This window comes from Octopus bimaculoides, chromosome 8 (assembly GCF_046866305.1).
Source record: "Octopus bimaculoides isolate indiv1 chromosome 8, ASM4686630v1, whole genome shotgun sequence".
NCBI lineage: Eukaryota > Metazoa > Mollusca > Cephalopoda > Octopoda > Octopodidae > Octopus > Octopus bimaculoides.
In genome coordinates this window covers 96,404,883-96,421,026 of record NC_142935.1, presented here as the reverse complement: position 1 = coordinate 96,421,026, position 16,144 = coordinate 96,404,883, and the positions used below count along the sequence as shown (strand labels likewise).

Here is a 16,144-nt window from a genome sequence, read left to right as displayed (position 1 = left end):
CATTCCACTAATAATGATTTCAAATTTTGGCACAAGGCCAGCAATTTCGGGGGAGCGAGAGTAAGTTGATGACATCAACCCCAGTGCTTAACTGGTACTTATTTTGTTCTTTTCTACTCTAGGCACAAGGCCCAAAAGTTTTGGGGAAGGGGGGGGGCAGTCAATTAGATCAACCCCTGTATACAACTGGTACTTAATTTATTGACCCCAAAAGTGTGAAAAGCAAAGTCAACTTCAGCGCAATTTGAACTCGGAACGTACTGCTAAGCATTTTGCCCAACGTGCTAACGATTCTGCCAGCTCACCGCCTTAAATAATTATTCTTTTCTACTCTAAGCACAAGGCCTGAAATTTTGGGAGAGTGGTGTTGGTAGTGATGGTGGGAGGGGGCAGTTGATTAGATTGATCCCAGTATGCAACTGGTACTTAATTTATTGACCCTGAATGGATGAAAGGCAAAATCGACCTCGGCGCAATTTGAACTCAGAACGTATAGACAGACGAAATACCGCTGAATTTTTTTGTTTCGTGGTTAGTGAAACCACACTAGCAACCTACATCAATAAATCAAAAATGAACAATAAAGAATTTGGTCTGAATTGGTCTATAATAAGGGAAGCCACACCATATAATATACACGAAGGATTGCAATTTATGTACAAAGGAGGCGATCCACATAATCCGAGCCAACAAAAATAGTTTACTTAATAAGATATCTCATATTATAATTACCTGTAGACACAAATATCTTTCAACTTTTAAATTTTTCACCAAAAATGATTAAGCTATAGGATCCTAATCTAACCATCCTTTATATTATGGACTCTTCTAAAATATTATATCTTATATAGCGTTGTCATGCACTTTAGCCTGCAATAATAATTTTAACATCGTCTGCTTGAAGAGAATGGTCCAATTAAACATTCAGTTTTAAAAAACCATCATATCTTTTAAAGCTTTAACTTTGTAAATCTATTAACTCCGATGATAGAAATATAGAGAATTGTATGGTTGGAGTTAGATCGCCCATAGCAACCTATATCTTTTTGAAACAGCCGTAAGATTTTATTCTTGTTTAGGATTCCTTATGAATCATTTTATACTCGCTTTTTTATCTACCTTCTTCATTGATTCAAATTCGAACAATCAGTCTTTGCAGGTACATCTATGGATTTATCATCATCGTTTAACATCCGATTTTTATATATTTATATTTATGAATTTTATGTGTTTATAAATTTTTATATATTTATAAGTTTTCATGCATGTGTATGGATTTGTAAATTTTTAGAAATTTTATATTTCATATGGATGAATGCATCTATGTATGTACTTTGTATACCATGGAGAATTTCATTAATATGGACTGAATGAATATATACATCGACCATTAAATTTGTTTCTCGCCTTCTTAATTTTATATGTATATATATATATATATATATATATATATATATATATATATATATATATATATACATATATATATATATATGCATATAAAATTAAGATGGCGAGAAACAAATTTAATAGATATATATATATATATATATACACACACACACACACACACACATGACGACCTTCTTTCAGTTTCCGTCTATCAAATCCACTCACAAGGCTTTGGTTAGGCTGAGGCAATAGTAAAAGACACTTGCCCAAAGTGCCACGCAATAGGACTGAACCCGGAACCATGTGGTTGGGAAGCAGCATTTGTTTTGGCTTTTACTGTTCAAATCTCACCAGAGTCCACTTTGCCGTTTGTCTTATCATCATCATCATCAACTCTTGGACATTACTGTCTTGAGTCCTAAGACTCATAGGACCAGTTGTCTGGTTTCCATGACATAGTGACTGAGGTCACAACATTCTCTCTGGTCTTCCGGCTTGCCTGTCCTCGGTCAAACCGTCCAACCCATGCCAGCATGGAAAGTGGACGTTAAACGACAGTGATGATGATGATGATGCTGATTTGATCAGCCAATTTCTCATGCTCTTTGTCCCCTTGTTTTCCAAACCCTTCGCTGATTTTAGGTGATACATACATAATGTTAATTGATAGCATAAATAGATTTTGTTGTTTTAACTCCAGGTCAGCTCTGATCAAGCAAAACCCATGGTCAGAAGCATTGTGGCTGTAACAATCCCATTTTTTTAATACTTCCTCTTTACAATGAAAAGATTTAAATATTTGGCTGTTATTTCTAGCATACCACATGACCATGTAGAAGCTCCATCATTGAGGCTGTCTCTGTTTATGTAACTTAGTAACCATATCTGTTGTCATTAATGACACTGTTAGTAGCTATGGGCTTTAAAGAGTTAAAACGGAATCCTTTTTTCTTTCTTGATTTTTTTTTGTTTTGTTTTAATTGAAACCCATTTTTCCCTACTTTTCTAAATTAGATCGTTCTGACTATCAACTGCCTCAGAACAGTGTGGATTACATTGATAATGTTACCATGGCAGCGAACACCGCGATCAAAGGGCAGATTGGAATGTTCCAGTCATGCTATCGACCAAAACCTGTTTCCAGTGAGAAACCATCAGATGGCAGCATGCACTTTAGCATCATTCGACATCCAAAAGAATTACTTGATGTTATGAATATATTATGGCACTCAAGGAAACTTTGTGATGTGACGTTCAAAGTTGGTGAAGAATCCTTCCAGGTTTGTAGGATTTTTGTAATTTCTAAAATTAAATAATTTTTTATTTGTTTTATTTAGGTCAATGTCCTCATTTCAATTTAATATTACATGTCTGAAATAATTCCATTGTCAGTGAATAAAAATACATTCAATTGTAATATAATCTTGAGTGATTGTCAAAAAAGTCCCTCACCAGTGCAGTCTAACATTTTAGTCACAGATATGCTGTATCTGCATTGTGCCTTTCCTTCCTCTCTCTCTCTCTCTCATTCTTTAGTCTCACTCTCTCTTTCTCTCTCATTGCTATAATGGACTCTACATCCTAGAGCTTGTTAAGTTGTATAACACCTCCACCCAAGTCTACATGACACTCATCTCTCTTCTGTTTATCATTTCTGTAGAGTTTCACTTTCCTCCTGGCTCTGCACTTACCTCCGACTCAAATTCTCTCTTTTCTCTCAATTTTTTTCCTTTGGTAATTGACTTAGTTGTTCAAGATAAAACATTGATCTCAGTTGTGTGTACTGGGTGCTTTGTAAAGTGGTTAACATTAGGAAGGGCCATAGACCTCCATCTTTGGCATTTTTCATTAGTTGTTGCTCTCACAGCTAAGGTATTAGGGAATAAATAGTCACCCTACCTATATTCCAAACTGACACAGACACAGCAACTGTTTCAGTTGGTTGCTATTTTTTCACTGTATATACGTTTGAAGATAGCTGAGGCTTAGTTGAAGTGGTCACAGCCGGCTTCATCATTTTTCTTGTTTAGTCCCAGTGAAGCTCTTATTGATTTGTCATGTAATCAAAGTTGTTCCTGTTATGACCCTCCAGTCTTTCTCTATATTTAGGACCACATCAATAACTACTATTTGTATTTTCCCCATCAATTGCTAACAGTTTTATATCGAGTTGGACACTGTATCATAATTCTTCTTGGTGGTTGTTGTCAGGTCAGGTACTCTTGGTCAGCTGTGATCAGTATTTTGAGTTGAGTGTGATTTAAAAGAGATTTATCTTCTATTTCCAAAAAAGAGTGGCTGACCACATAAATGACACAGTTCTTGTGGCCGTTGTCAGTCCAGCATCAGTGGTGACATGCTTCAAGTCACAGCTGATGTTGTCGATACAGCATTTGGAAAACTTTCTTTGGCCACCTGCCCTCAATGTTCAACTGATCTAGGTGACTGACCTGTTACCCTAGAATTGCCATCTACCAAATTCCCTCACAAGGCATTTGTCAACCCAGAGCTTTAGTAGAAGATGTTTGCCCAACTGAGATGTAACCTAAAATCACATGGTTGCTAATCAAGCTTCTTAACCACACAGCCATGCTTATGCACCTATGCGTGCACACGTGCATCATTCTCTGGTCTGTTACATTTCTAATTGTGGCAACGATGAGGAAGTGCCTGTAACTTGATGCTGCACACATACGTCAAAGGACTTTGTTCATGATTCATTGGGAGTTCAGATTTCTCATTGACATTTATACCTTCAGCAGACATTCATTGGCAAATACACATACACACACATACACACAAAACTCAGCATAATTTAAAATACCCGAGACATGTATAATGTAGATAACCATAATGTGTTTGAAGCCCTTCACTGTGAATGTTGCGGATAAAATATATGGCAGGCTTCTGTACAAATTCCATCTGCCAAATTCCACATCTGTGCTGTTTCCTCATAGTTCAGTGCTAACCTGGAGAAACACTTAATATAGTAATCACAATTATCCACAGACTATAACCCTTTTCTTACCACATTTCCTTGGAAATACACTTCAACTTATGCCAACATAGAAAACAAATGTTAAACAATGAAATGAATAAACTGTTTCATTTAATTTTTGAAATAAGGAATAATTTTGTAAAGTGTATTATGTTATTATTAAACTGGTGTTTGGAGCATAAATTGACAAGAAATTTTGATGGAAGATTTTAATCTAAGCCATTTTAAAATATGAAATTTGTGTCATAGAGGTTGTGGTGATCTCAGGCAGTTTGGTATCAAAAGTGTGAAGTCTCTTTGCTGATAAAAAGACAGAAGCCTTCCCAGGGTTGTATGAAACAGACAATGCAGTGGGTTTTTTTCTGCAGGATGTTTCTATCGTTTATTCTGGCATAATGTATCTAGAAATACATTATCCAATGTGTCACCCTTAATCTTTTAAGATGGCAGACTGTGATTTGTGGGACTACAGAAGTGGCATGACCAGGGACAATGGCAATAACAGGGTTTAGTACCGTCTCAACAACCAATCAGAAACCAGCCTGTCCATCCAACCAACCAATCAGAAACCAGCTTACCCAACTCACCTGACCAGCCATTTCAAACCAACTCACATAATCCAACTGACCTCCTGAGGTTCAGTTATTAGTCAACACTTTTCAGACATTCTTTTATCCACATGCAACACATTCCTCTCAGTGGGTGTATGATTTGATTTCTGTTAAAATATTTTACTCATTGTCCAAGTTCACTGTTGTACATAGGTTAATAAAACTTAAGAGGATTAAAACAATATTTGGCTAATGAAATGTTACTTAACAAAAAAGCATATATTTTTAAAGGATACAGTTTAAATATTTTATTTACACCTTTCCTTTTCCTTTCTTTTCTAGGCCCACAAAATAGTGTTAGCTGCTGCCAGTCCATATTTTCGGGCCATGTTCACTGGTGGAATGAAAGAGGAAGATATGACCGAGATTCCTTTGCACTGCATATCACCATGCATACTTGGTATTCTTATCAATTTCGCCTACACCTCTGAAATCCAAATCAATGAAATGAATGTTTGCCAGTTGCTGCCAGCTGCTACCATGTTTCAGATCACGCGTATTGTTGAAGCTTGCACGGTGTTTCTCGAGCAACAGTTGGATCCTAGTAACTGCATTGGTATTGCAGACTTTGCCAGTGAACATGGCTGTATGGACCTATACAGTAAGGCAGGGGAATACATCTACCAGAACTTTTGTAAAGTAAGCAAATGTGAAGAGTTTTTGATGCTTTCTCCGTGTCGATTGGTTAGCCTAATCAAACACGATGAGCTAAATGTTGCCTGTGAGTCTGAAGTGTTTAATGCTGTCATTCGTTGGGTGGAGAACGACTCAGAGAAACGTCTTAGTAAGTTGGAGAGTTTACTTGGAGCTGTACGGTGCCATTTCCTTTCACCAAAGTTTTTGGAGAAACAGCTCAAGATGTGTAAATTGCTCAAGAAAAATCCACAATGCCAGAATTATTTGGCACGCATTTTTGAAGAACTAAAACTCCACAAACAGATTCCTGAAGTTTGCCGCAAGCCTTGCAAACCGATGGTTATTTTCACAGCTGGAGGTTATCTCCGGCAATCTCTAAGTAACTTTGAATTCTTCAATTTGGAGAATAACGAGTGGCGGCGATTGCCTGACCTTCCTGTACCACGTAGTGGGCTGAGTGCGTGTGTCGTGAAGGGCATTCTTTATGTTGTTGGTGGACGGAACAACTCACCTGATGGTAATATGGATTCAGCTTCCTTGGACATGTACGACCCATATCGGAATATGTGGAGACCTTGCGCACAGATGTCTGTGCCAAGAAATCGAGTTGGTGTTGGGACAATTGATAATATGATTTATGCTATTGGCGGTTCACATGGATCTCAACACCATGAAATTGCTGAAAGGTAACTTATCTTAATTTCTTATAATTCTTCTGCTTATCTATCAGTTTATTTTTTTAATGATATACAGATGCAGACATGGCTATGTGGTTTAGAAGCTTGCTTTGCAACCAGAAGTTTTTGGGTTTAGTCTTCTACTATAGTAGAGTCTTCTACTATAACCTCAAGCTAATCTATACTTTTTGAATAAATTTGGTAGAGAGAAACTGTGTGGAAGCCTGTTGAATGTATATTATGTGTGCATGTGTGTGTGTCTTTGTGTTTGATCCTGTTACCACCACTTAATAACCTGTATTTGCATCAAGGCTGGCTCAAAGTACCGGAAACTTGGGCAGTCACCAGAGACGCTATGTGCCAGGGGGCGCCCAGAAGGGTGTGACGATGACAAGGAAGTTTCCATGACCATCAGCTTGTACACACTGAAGTTCAGCTTGCCTGGGGCACCAGCAACCTTAAGGCCAGCTCTGATTTGCATCCCTGTAGTTTTTTTTGGCAAAAGAAAGTATGAAAAAGAAAACCCATTAATACTGGGACCAATTTGTTTGACAAAACCCCTTCAGGTGATGCTCCATTATGGCCACAGTCTAATGACTGAAACGAGTCAAAGATAAAAGCTAAGTAGGAGGAAAGAGCTGTGTCCATGACCATTGCAGAACTTTCAAGATTGGTGAGATCAATGCAGACGAAATATTGCTAAGCATTTCACCCAACGTGCTAACGTTTCTTCCATCTCGCCCCCTTTTTCTTAGCCATTTTTCTCTTCAGTGAATCTCTGTCCTTGTGTATTTGTAAAACAAACAAAAAAAATCATTCTCATTTAAATTATATTGATGGTAACTTAGCGAAGGATCCATGATACTTTGGCTTTTAGGTTTAATCAACTGTTTGGAACAAGATTGTTCAAATCATTTGTAAAGTGGAAGTGACCATATGCATTTCATCATTATCATCATTTAACATCCATGTTCCGTGCTGGTATGAGTTGGATAGTTTGACAGGATCTGATGTGACCAAAGACTCCAGTGTTCCACTGTCTGTTTTGACCTGGTTTCTATAGCTGGATGCCCTTCCTAATGTCAACTACTTTACAGCATGTTCAAGCTGCTTTTTCCATTCCACTGGCACTAGTGATGTTTCCTTGCAGCTTGCTTAACTACTAACTCCTGACAGTGGGAGTTTGGGTTTATGTAAAGAGATGAGGGGTTAAAATACGAAAGAAGGGTGGATGCTGAGCACTTTCTTGCAGTAGAGGAGCTACTCGGTTTCTCACACTTTAGAAGTGAGGATGGGAACAATGAATAGGGGCTAAAAATAGATAAATAATGGTGATGAGGTTTTCAGGTGGTTCTTCAAGGTACGAAGTGAGTAGAATTGAGTGGGGCTGGGCTCATTCTGTAAATGGATAACAATAGTCGTATTATTCACAATCATGGGGTTGCTGTAAGGAGCTGTTGGTATAAGGATGCTATGATATCCTCAGTAATGGTCAGTTGAAAGAATTACAAGATCTTCGTCAGAAACAGTTTATGAATTGGTCTTAAATATTTTGGGTTGGTACATAATTATTGCAGCTTTTTTTCAGCAAATTTTATTCAACAAAAACAATAACAATATTCAATGAAAACATCTTTAAATGACGGTCTGACCGTCTGCCAAGCAAATGGGAAGCAGTAATTGAAGTAGATGGTGACTATGCTCCGGAACAATCATTGAAAGATGTTTTTGTTACAATTATGCACCAACCTATTAGAACCAATTATTGCCTTCAGTATCACCATCAAGATCAATGTTCATTCTTATCATTGCTGTGATCATTAGCATTGTCATTGACCATATCTCTGGACCTATTGGGGTGTGTGTGTGTGTGTGTGTGTGCCTGCATATTGCTGATAATGAATGATGAGAACAGGAATTATGTAGCCACGTAACTAACTTCATTAGCTTTCAGCTGTTTCTACTACTACAAGAAGCAATGCAGTTAGAGGTGAGTGCCTGTGCAACCTCTTATAGATTCCTCAGAGCCATTAAAATGAAGTGTGTGTTTATTTCAGAAAGCATTTAAATTCATAGACATGATTACATTTGGAACCGTATGTAATTCCTGTTCCCTTGTCATTCAGTAATCAACATTATGCTCTGTATTCTTGCCTAACACTTTTTTACCCTAGAGCCTATGTGTAATGAGTTCTAGAAACTGGTTTTTGGTATCACTGTGCCTAAATGAAATCGTGTGTTTACATGTATGATAATCTGTACATTTCCTTTCATCTAATTTTCAGATATGATCCAGAAATAGATCGTTGGATATTAATTTCTCCTATGGAGACTAAACGGATTGGTGTTGGTGTAGGCATTGTTAATCGGCTATTGTATGCGGTTGGTGGATTTGATGGAAGGAACCGTCTGTGTAGTGTTGAATGCTATCATCCCGAGAGAGACGAATGGAAATTCGTGGCGTCCATGAATACAGTACGAAGTGGTGCTGGTAAGTACAGAAGACATTGAATTCTTTGCTGTCAAAGGTTTTGTTGCAACAACTGTGACCTGATCACTGACAAAAAATAAATGTTTAAATGAAGTTTGTGCAGGTGCCACATAAAAAGCATTTAATTCACTCTGTAAAGTGGTTGGCATTAGGTAGAACATCCAGCCATAGAAACCAATGCCAAAAGAGATAATAGGATCCTGAGGTAGGGGGATATCTCCGAAAAGGGTCTCAGAGAGTAGTATCCCTGCCTTCCTGAGCTAGTTTTCCACCACATTCCTTAAAAATTGTGGTAGAGGCCTTGGTCTCGGGACCACTCATGTCTAGAAACTGAGGTTGGGGGTAAGCAAGGGCATGCACCCCATAGAAAATCCAGCTCCAAAATAGGCTTATGATAGCAGAGGAGAATGGGCACCAGCCAGCCCAAACGTTGGGGTGGACTGCACCTGCCTACCTTGGTTGCTATGGCATTGAGGTAGCTCTGGCCATCCCTGTTAACGGGGACAAAATCTGGATTTAAAACACTTGATGATGATGGTGGAACAGCTCTCTGGCTTGCCAGTCCCAGTCAAACCATCCAACCAATGCCAACATAGAAAACGGACGTTAAATGATGATGATGATGTGTGTTTTCGAATGACTGAATTTGTGCCTTTTACATTGTAATTGTTTTAGTTTCAACATACAATCTCAGACTTCAATCACTTACCTGGCAAGTACACTTCTGAAAATTAAATTTAAATAATGTCTTAATCATTACCAAAATTGTAAATCTAATAATTTTCATAACTCTTTCTGTGAGAAATTTCGGTTAAGATATTTTTTTTTTATTGTCTTTTGTTTAGGTGTGATTGGTATGGAACATTATATTTATGCTGTTGGAGGCTATGACAGCCACTCACAGCTGCGTTCTGTGGAAAGATATTGCACTGAGACCAATGTCTGGGAATATGTTGCTTCTATGAACAGTCCAAGGAGTGCACTTAGCGTTGCTGTTGTTGGTGGGAAACTCTTTGCACTTGGTAAGTATTTCTTAAACTACTGTAGAAATTTACTGTTGATTCAAAGTTGATTATATCACCAAGACTACCATTTATCAAAACAAGGAAATATTTATATATATATATATATATATATATATATATATATATAATCATAAATATATAGGGATTGACAGTAACCTGCTTCTCCAACATACTGAGAATTCAGAAATAGCAGCCAAAGAACTACTGATTCCAAAACTACAAATTATTACTCTAAATTGATAGCGATATTTTTGATACACACAGAACAAAAAACAAAAAACAGTAGAGAAGAGTAAAAACCACCTGCCTTTAGTTAATTTAGTACGATCGTTTCACAGTTAAGAGTAAAGAATACTCTATTCTGATCTTCAGCTAAATATTCTAATAAATTGAAGATCAGAATAGAGTATTCTTTACTCTTAACTGTGAAACGATCGTACTAAATTAACTAAAGGCAGGTGGTTTTTACTCTTCTCTACTGTTTTTTGTTTTTTGTTCTGTGTGTATCAAAAATATCGCTATCAATTTAGAGTAATAATTTGTAGTTTTGGAATCAGTAGTTCTTTGGCTGCTATTTCTGAATTCTCAGTATGTTGGAGAAGCAGGTTACTGTCAATCCCTATATATTTATGATTATAAATGATTTTACCGAAAAGGTTTTTTCATACTGAGCTACCCGGCAAAATTGTTAATTATTAATTTTATTACTAATTGATGATTCCCTGCCCTGCATATCTATATATATATATATATATATATACACACACACACACACACATAATTTGCTGCTGTTGGCCCAATGGCAAGTTAGAAGCATGTCAAATTGTGAACAAAGAAGTATGATTTTTTCTTTCTCTCTAACTATTTTGAAAAAAAAGCTTGCTTACCAATCACATGGTTCCGGGTTCAGTCCCACTGCGTGGCACCTTAACCTCGGGCTGACCAAAGCCTTGTAAGTGGATTCGGTAGACGGAAACTGAAAGAAGCCCGTTGTATATATATATATATATATATATATATATATGTATATGTATATGTATATGTATGTGTGTTTGTCCCCCCCAACATCGCTTGACAACCGATGCTGGTGTGTTTACGTCCCTGTAACTTAGCAGTTCGATAGAATAAGTACTAGGCTTACAAAGAATAAGTCCTGGGGGTCGATTTGCTCGACTAAAGGTGGTGCTCCAGCATGGCCACATTCAAATGACTGAAACAAGTAAAAGAGTAAAGCAGACGTTGGAGCAGAATGCAGTCTTGTGTCTTGGCAGATCCTGCCAAACTGTCTAAGTAATGCCAGCATGGAATACATGTCAAACCATGATGATGATGTTGAATAAATATTATATTCGTATCCGTGTGTGTGTGTGTGTGTGTGTGTGTGTGTGTGTGTGTGCATGGAAGCATTTGTATTTTTTTGCCATGTAATTTTTGGTTTCCATTTCTCATGACTTTATCTCCTGTTTTTATTGTTTCAGGTGGATACGATGGCAATGATTTCCTTTCTTCTGTGGAATGTTATGATCCTGATACTAACTGTTGGACTAATGTGACAAACATGACCTGTGGACGGAGTGGGCATGGGGTAGCAGTTGGAGCTGAGCCGTGTTCATGACCCATACCACCCACCCCACCAAAACGCAAAGGGGTCCCCAAAATTCAAATAATGACTGCTGAATAGATATAGTTTCCAAATTATTATCAAAGAACCAAACATTGTGTTACTTCTGCTGTTTGTTAGAGGAGCCTCATAGACCTTCCATTCCTGCTGAACAAACGAAACTACATCCTTGTCCATCTACCAGAATAATATAATATAATATATATATATACACATACAAACACATATGTATGTATATATATATGTATTTATATATATGTATGTATATATATATGCATGTGTATTTATATATATATATATGCATGTGTATTTATATATATATATATGCATGTGTATTTATATATATATATGCATGTGTATTTATATATATATATGCATGTGTATTTATATATATATATGCATGTGTATTTATATATATATATATGCATGTGTATGTATATATATATATGCATGTGTATATGTATATATATATATATGTATGCATGTGTATATATATATATATATGAGTGGACAACAGTAGGTATGCCATTGCTTAATATGGGTAGGAAAAAAAATGAAAAGAACATTCCACTGATATTAAGCATCTGTATCCCTATTTTTGCCCACCCTTATCTGTGTGTGTGTGTTTGGAGAAAGCTGATGATTCTCTTTGGTATTGCAACTTAATTTACTCTTATGTTGTTATCGTTCAGACATCGGAAATGTTTATCTTTTTGTTGCTGAAATGATGATGACACCCAGGGGTTGACTCCAGAGTTGTGATAGCAGGGACCATCAGCCTCTTCAGAGTAAATAACTTCCACAGCATTGCATTGAGTGCTCTCTCTCTTATTTGTAACCTCAAACATGCATGCATCTATATATTATATATGTATGTATGTATGGCCAGACCTTCTTGGTTGCTCACCTACTAATCCAGTTTCTTTTCTCTCCTACATCAAATATTTTCACTATATTTACCTGTCAGTTAGTGTCTACTCAATCTCTCCCTCCTCTATTTTTCTTTCTCCCTCTCCTTCCTTCTCTCTTCTCCCCCCCCCCCTCTTCCATAACTGTCTCCTGCTCAACCAATGCTTACAACAAACAATTTCTCTGCTACCTAAACAAATTTTAGTATATTTCTGTTTCTTTTATAGAAAACAAAACAAAACTACATTAATTTCATTTTCACAAATAAAATGACTTTTTCCCTATCAATCTAAGAATATTTCTTAATACGGATATTCTTCAAATATATTCTACATGCATGTCTGTGTGCATGCATACTTGCATGTGTGTGTGTTGGTGTATTTGGGAGCAACATTGCTTTCAATGCATATAAATTTGAAAAGATAGTCACATGTTCAGTTGGTCAGATTGATAGCTTTCTAAACTACAGACGCACCTTTTAAAATGTAACTGTTTACACTGATATTTGAAGTCTTTTAAAAGGTTTTATTCAAAATTTGTGCCATCCAACTCTGTGTTTGCTGAGTTGGTCTGCTCAATGCCATTATAACAACAAATGTTACCAGTTTCTTCTCCGGTGATAAGGCTGGATGTTGTATTAACCTTTTGTTACTGTCATGGATTTTATGCATGGCTAATCCCTCGTTTTTTTTTTTTCTCCTTGAACTTTTTTATGACTTTTTTCAGAGGAATAAGATTTATGATTAGTTCTTTTTCAATCTCTGAGACAGTAGAAAGGAAGTTATTTCTTAAACCAAAGACCTGGCCCAAATGCTTGCAACTGCACACATTCCACTAAAAGCTGTGAAGGAACCAGGTGGCATTAATTCTATCACCCAAGAACAGGAATTAATTCTAGTATAGTGAGGAACGGACAATATTTGGTGTTAATAATTAGATTATGATTCAGTTTTGGTGTAAAGAAATGGAAGAAAAAGTATGATAAACATACAATGCACTTTATACCATTTGTCCCCTAAGCATTGCTTCCCCGGCGATGGATGTTGCATTTGGACGCAGACCCACAGTGGTTCTTCAGGGAAATACTATATCACATTACATTAACACTGATCAATTGCTTATATTTTCTCTGTAAATTCTACTAAGTATCACTACTAACCAAACAGATTTAGCAGGAGTAGACTGGAGGATGTTACTCGGAGTGCAGCTCCAAATTTACCAGTAGCAGTCATACATCTAAGTGTACACCCACACAGGAACTACTGAAGAAATGTATTCACACTTTAGAGCTCAACTTTTCATTAATCAACTGGACATATGAGCATCTTATCATATATGCATGTGTATATATGTGAATGTATATATGAATATATATATATATATGTGTGTATGTATATATACATACACACTATATTCATGAGCGTGTGTATATAAATTACCATTTTGTTATTGACATTTATTTATTTATTCAAAACTGAATAGGTATGTTTATTCTCATTTCTCGCTCTCTCTTTCTTTCTCATATATATATATACACACATATATATATACATACATACACATATATATATATACATACATACACACACACATATATATACATACACACACACATATATATACATATATATATATATATATATATATATATATATCTGTTTTTATCCCTAATTTTTTTTTCACATGTAATAAAATATCCAAAAATATTTTTCATTTCAGAAAAAAAAAAAAAAATTTCAGTTTTGAAATTAGTTCTGTAATTGAAAATAAATTTCCTATCAAATTTTCTTTTAGGATGTCTGAAAAATTAATCCTGCTTGAGTACTTAACTAATGAAAATGGCCCTTTATCTTTCAGTCCTGGTTGTTTGACAGGGGAAATCCTGTTGGTCTCTTACAATGTCCGTCGTTGCGGACACGTTTAACTTTAGTTGTTGGATATTTCTGTTTCAAATATTTGTCTCAAGATCAGCAATTTTGGGGGAGTGGATAGTCGATTACATTGACCCCCACCCCCACCCCCAGCGGCACTGGCAACGATGTTGCTCGAATGTTGTTTTCTACATGCCACTGGCACGAGTGCCATTAAGGTGATGCTGGTAACGAACACACTCAAATGGTGCTTTTTATGTGCCACCAGCACAGGAGCCAGTCAGCGGCCCTGGCAATGATCACGCTCGGATGGTGCTTCTATATGGTTACTCTTTCTACTAGATATAACTTCCCAAATCACTTCAAACTGTGTCTTAGTAATTTAAAATGTGACTCGGTGGATAATGTAATGCATGATACATTGCCTGGATGGTCATGGGAGGAATATATTGATCATAAGTGTTTGAACAGAGCTGACGAAAAGCTTAACAACATAAGGAGGTTCATTATTGAAGTTGTTGAAGAATATAGATTCAGTCAAAGGTGAAATATAATGAATTTGATTTTATTGTTTTATTCATTTGTAAACAGAATGGGAATAGATTCTCTACCCACAAATCTGTTTAACTGAAAAGTCTGAGTCACAAAAAGATAAATTTACTTCAATGTAGGCATCAAAAAATGGTAACTGAAATCTGGTGAAGTGTTCTGGAAAAGAAGTGACTAATGTTCTACAAGAGGTGATAGAATATTTGCGTGTGTATATGTATAAGATTGTACATGAATATATATATATATGTGATTTTGTATAACTGTGTAGCATGCAAGTGAATTTGACTAGCAAGTGTCATGGCTTGCCACCCTCGAGTCAAACTGTCCAACCCATGCCAGCATGGAAAGCGGACATTAAACGATGATGATGATGAAAAGTATTAGGGATACTGAAGAGAATGTAGCAGCATTTCACGTAATAACTTCAAGTCAGCATAAAACATCTTAATATATTTATTCATTCAAAATATAATCACCATCATTTGTAATAACGTTTCTCCACCTGAAAACTAGTTTTCCATTTCAGGTAAATCAGATTCTTTTGAAGAGAAAAATATTTTGGTTACTGTTTCAACACTATCCCTTCTGAATGTTCTTCCACTGGGGAAGCATTGAAGTGACACCCACTCCCGTCAAAAAAGTGAAAAATCTGATAGTGCTTGGTCTGGTGAGGTAGAGCTTCCTAGCCCAATGAATTTATTATTTCTTGGGATATATTGTTGGATGCACTACTTTATTCTTGGAAGACAGCTCCAGTGGTACTCACTTCCCCTCTCTATACATTTTCTTAATCTACTTGAGATAATTTTGCACAGAAGATCGGGATAAGACTCAACACTTGCTCCATACACTACATATGCATACTGTTGCACATGTTGCGTTGTTCTTACAGAAGCTGTAAAGCATGCAATGTCGAATATGAACTCCACTAAACTCCTCATCACTCATGGGTTATCAGAGAGCGCACACACAGAGCAAGTATCCACATTAACTCAATGCTGATTGGGTGACTGCAAGGACACTTTTTATTGGCTTGTAAAATATCTGTGGTATGACGTAAGAGTATTTGCTAGAAAATATGTTACTTTATAGCACTCCAAATTTATTCTATATACATATATATATACTTCATTCCATCTTCTATCAGTTGTCGATTATTTTCATCTTCCGTCAAGTATTATCTATGGAACAACATCGATGACATAATGTCTATAATATTAAAATATAATTCTGTTCCTGTACGACAACGTAAATAAATCGATGAAAGGAACTCGTAATACACAGCCTCGTTTTCGTATCAGAGAAAGGTACATATGGATGGACTTGAACTCACGGAGCTTTCCTACTGAGCTTATTGATTG

At 36.4% G+C, this 16,144-nt stretch overlaps 1 protein-coding gene across 4 annotated transcripts in view; it reads left to right on the top strand.

Moving 5' to 3' along the window:
- The window catches only part of LOC106877646 (kelch-like ECH-associated protein 1), a 115,277-nt gene extending 100,388 nt beyond the window's left edge, over positions 1-14,889 (top strand). For all 4 annotated transcript variants that reach the window (XM_089356846.1, XM_014926592.3, XM_089356847.1 and 1 more), the window contains 5 exons: positions 2,407-2,672; positions 5,284-6,323; positions 8,600-8,805; positions 9,651-9,827; positions 11,309-14,889. In XM_089356846.1, coding sequence (XP_089212972.1) covers positions 2,407-2,672; positions 5,284-6,323; positions 8,600-8,805; positions 9,651-9,827; positions 11,309-11,445 — 1,826 coding nt within the window. In that variant the 3' untranslated portion in view covers positions 11,446-14,889. The remainder of the gene's footprint in view (positions 1-2,406; positions 2,673-5,283; positions 6,324-8,599; positions 8,806-9,650; positions 9,828-11,308) is intronic.
- Positions 14,890-16,144: the final 1,255 nt, after the last annotated feature.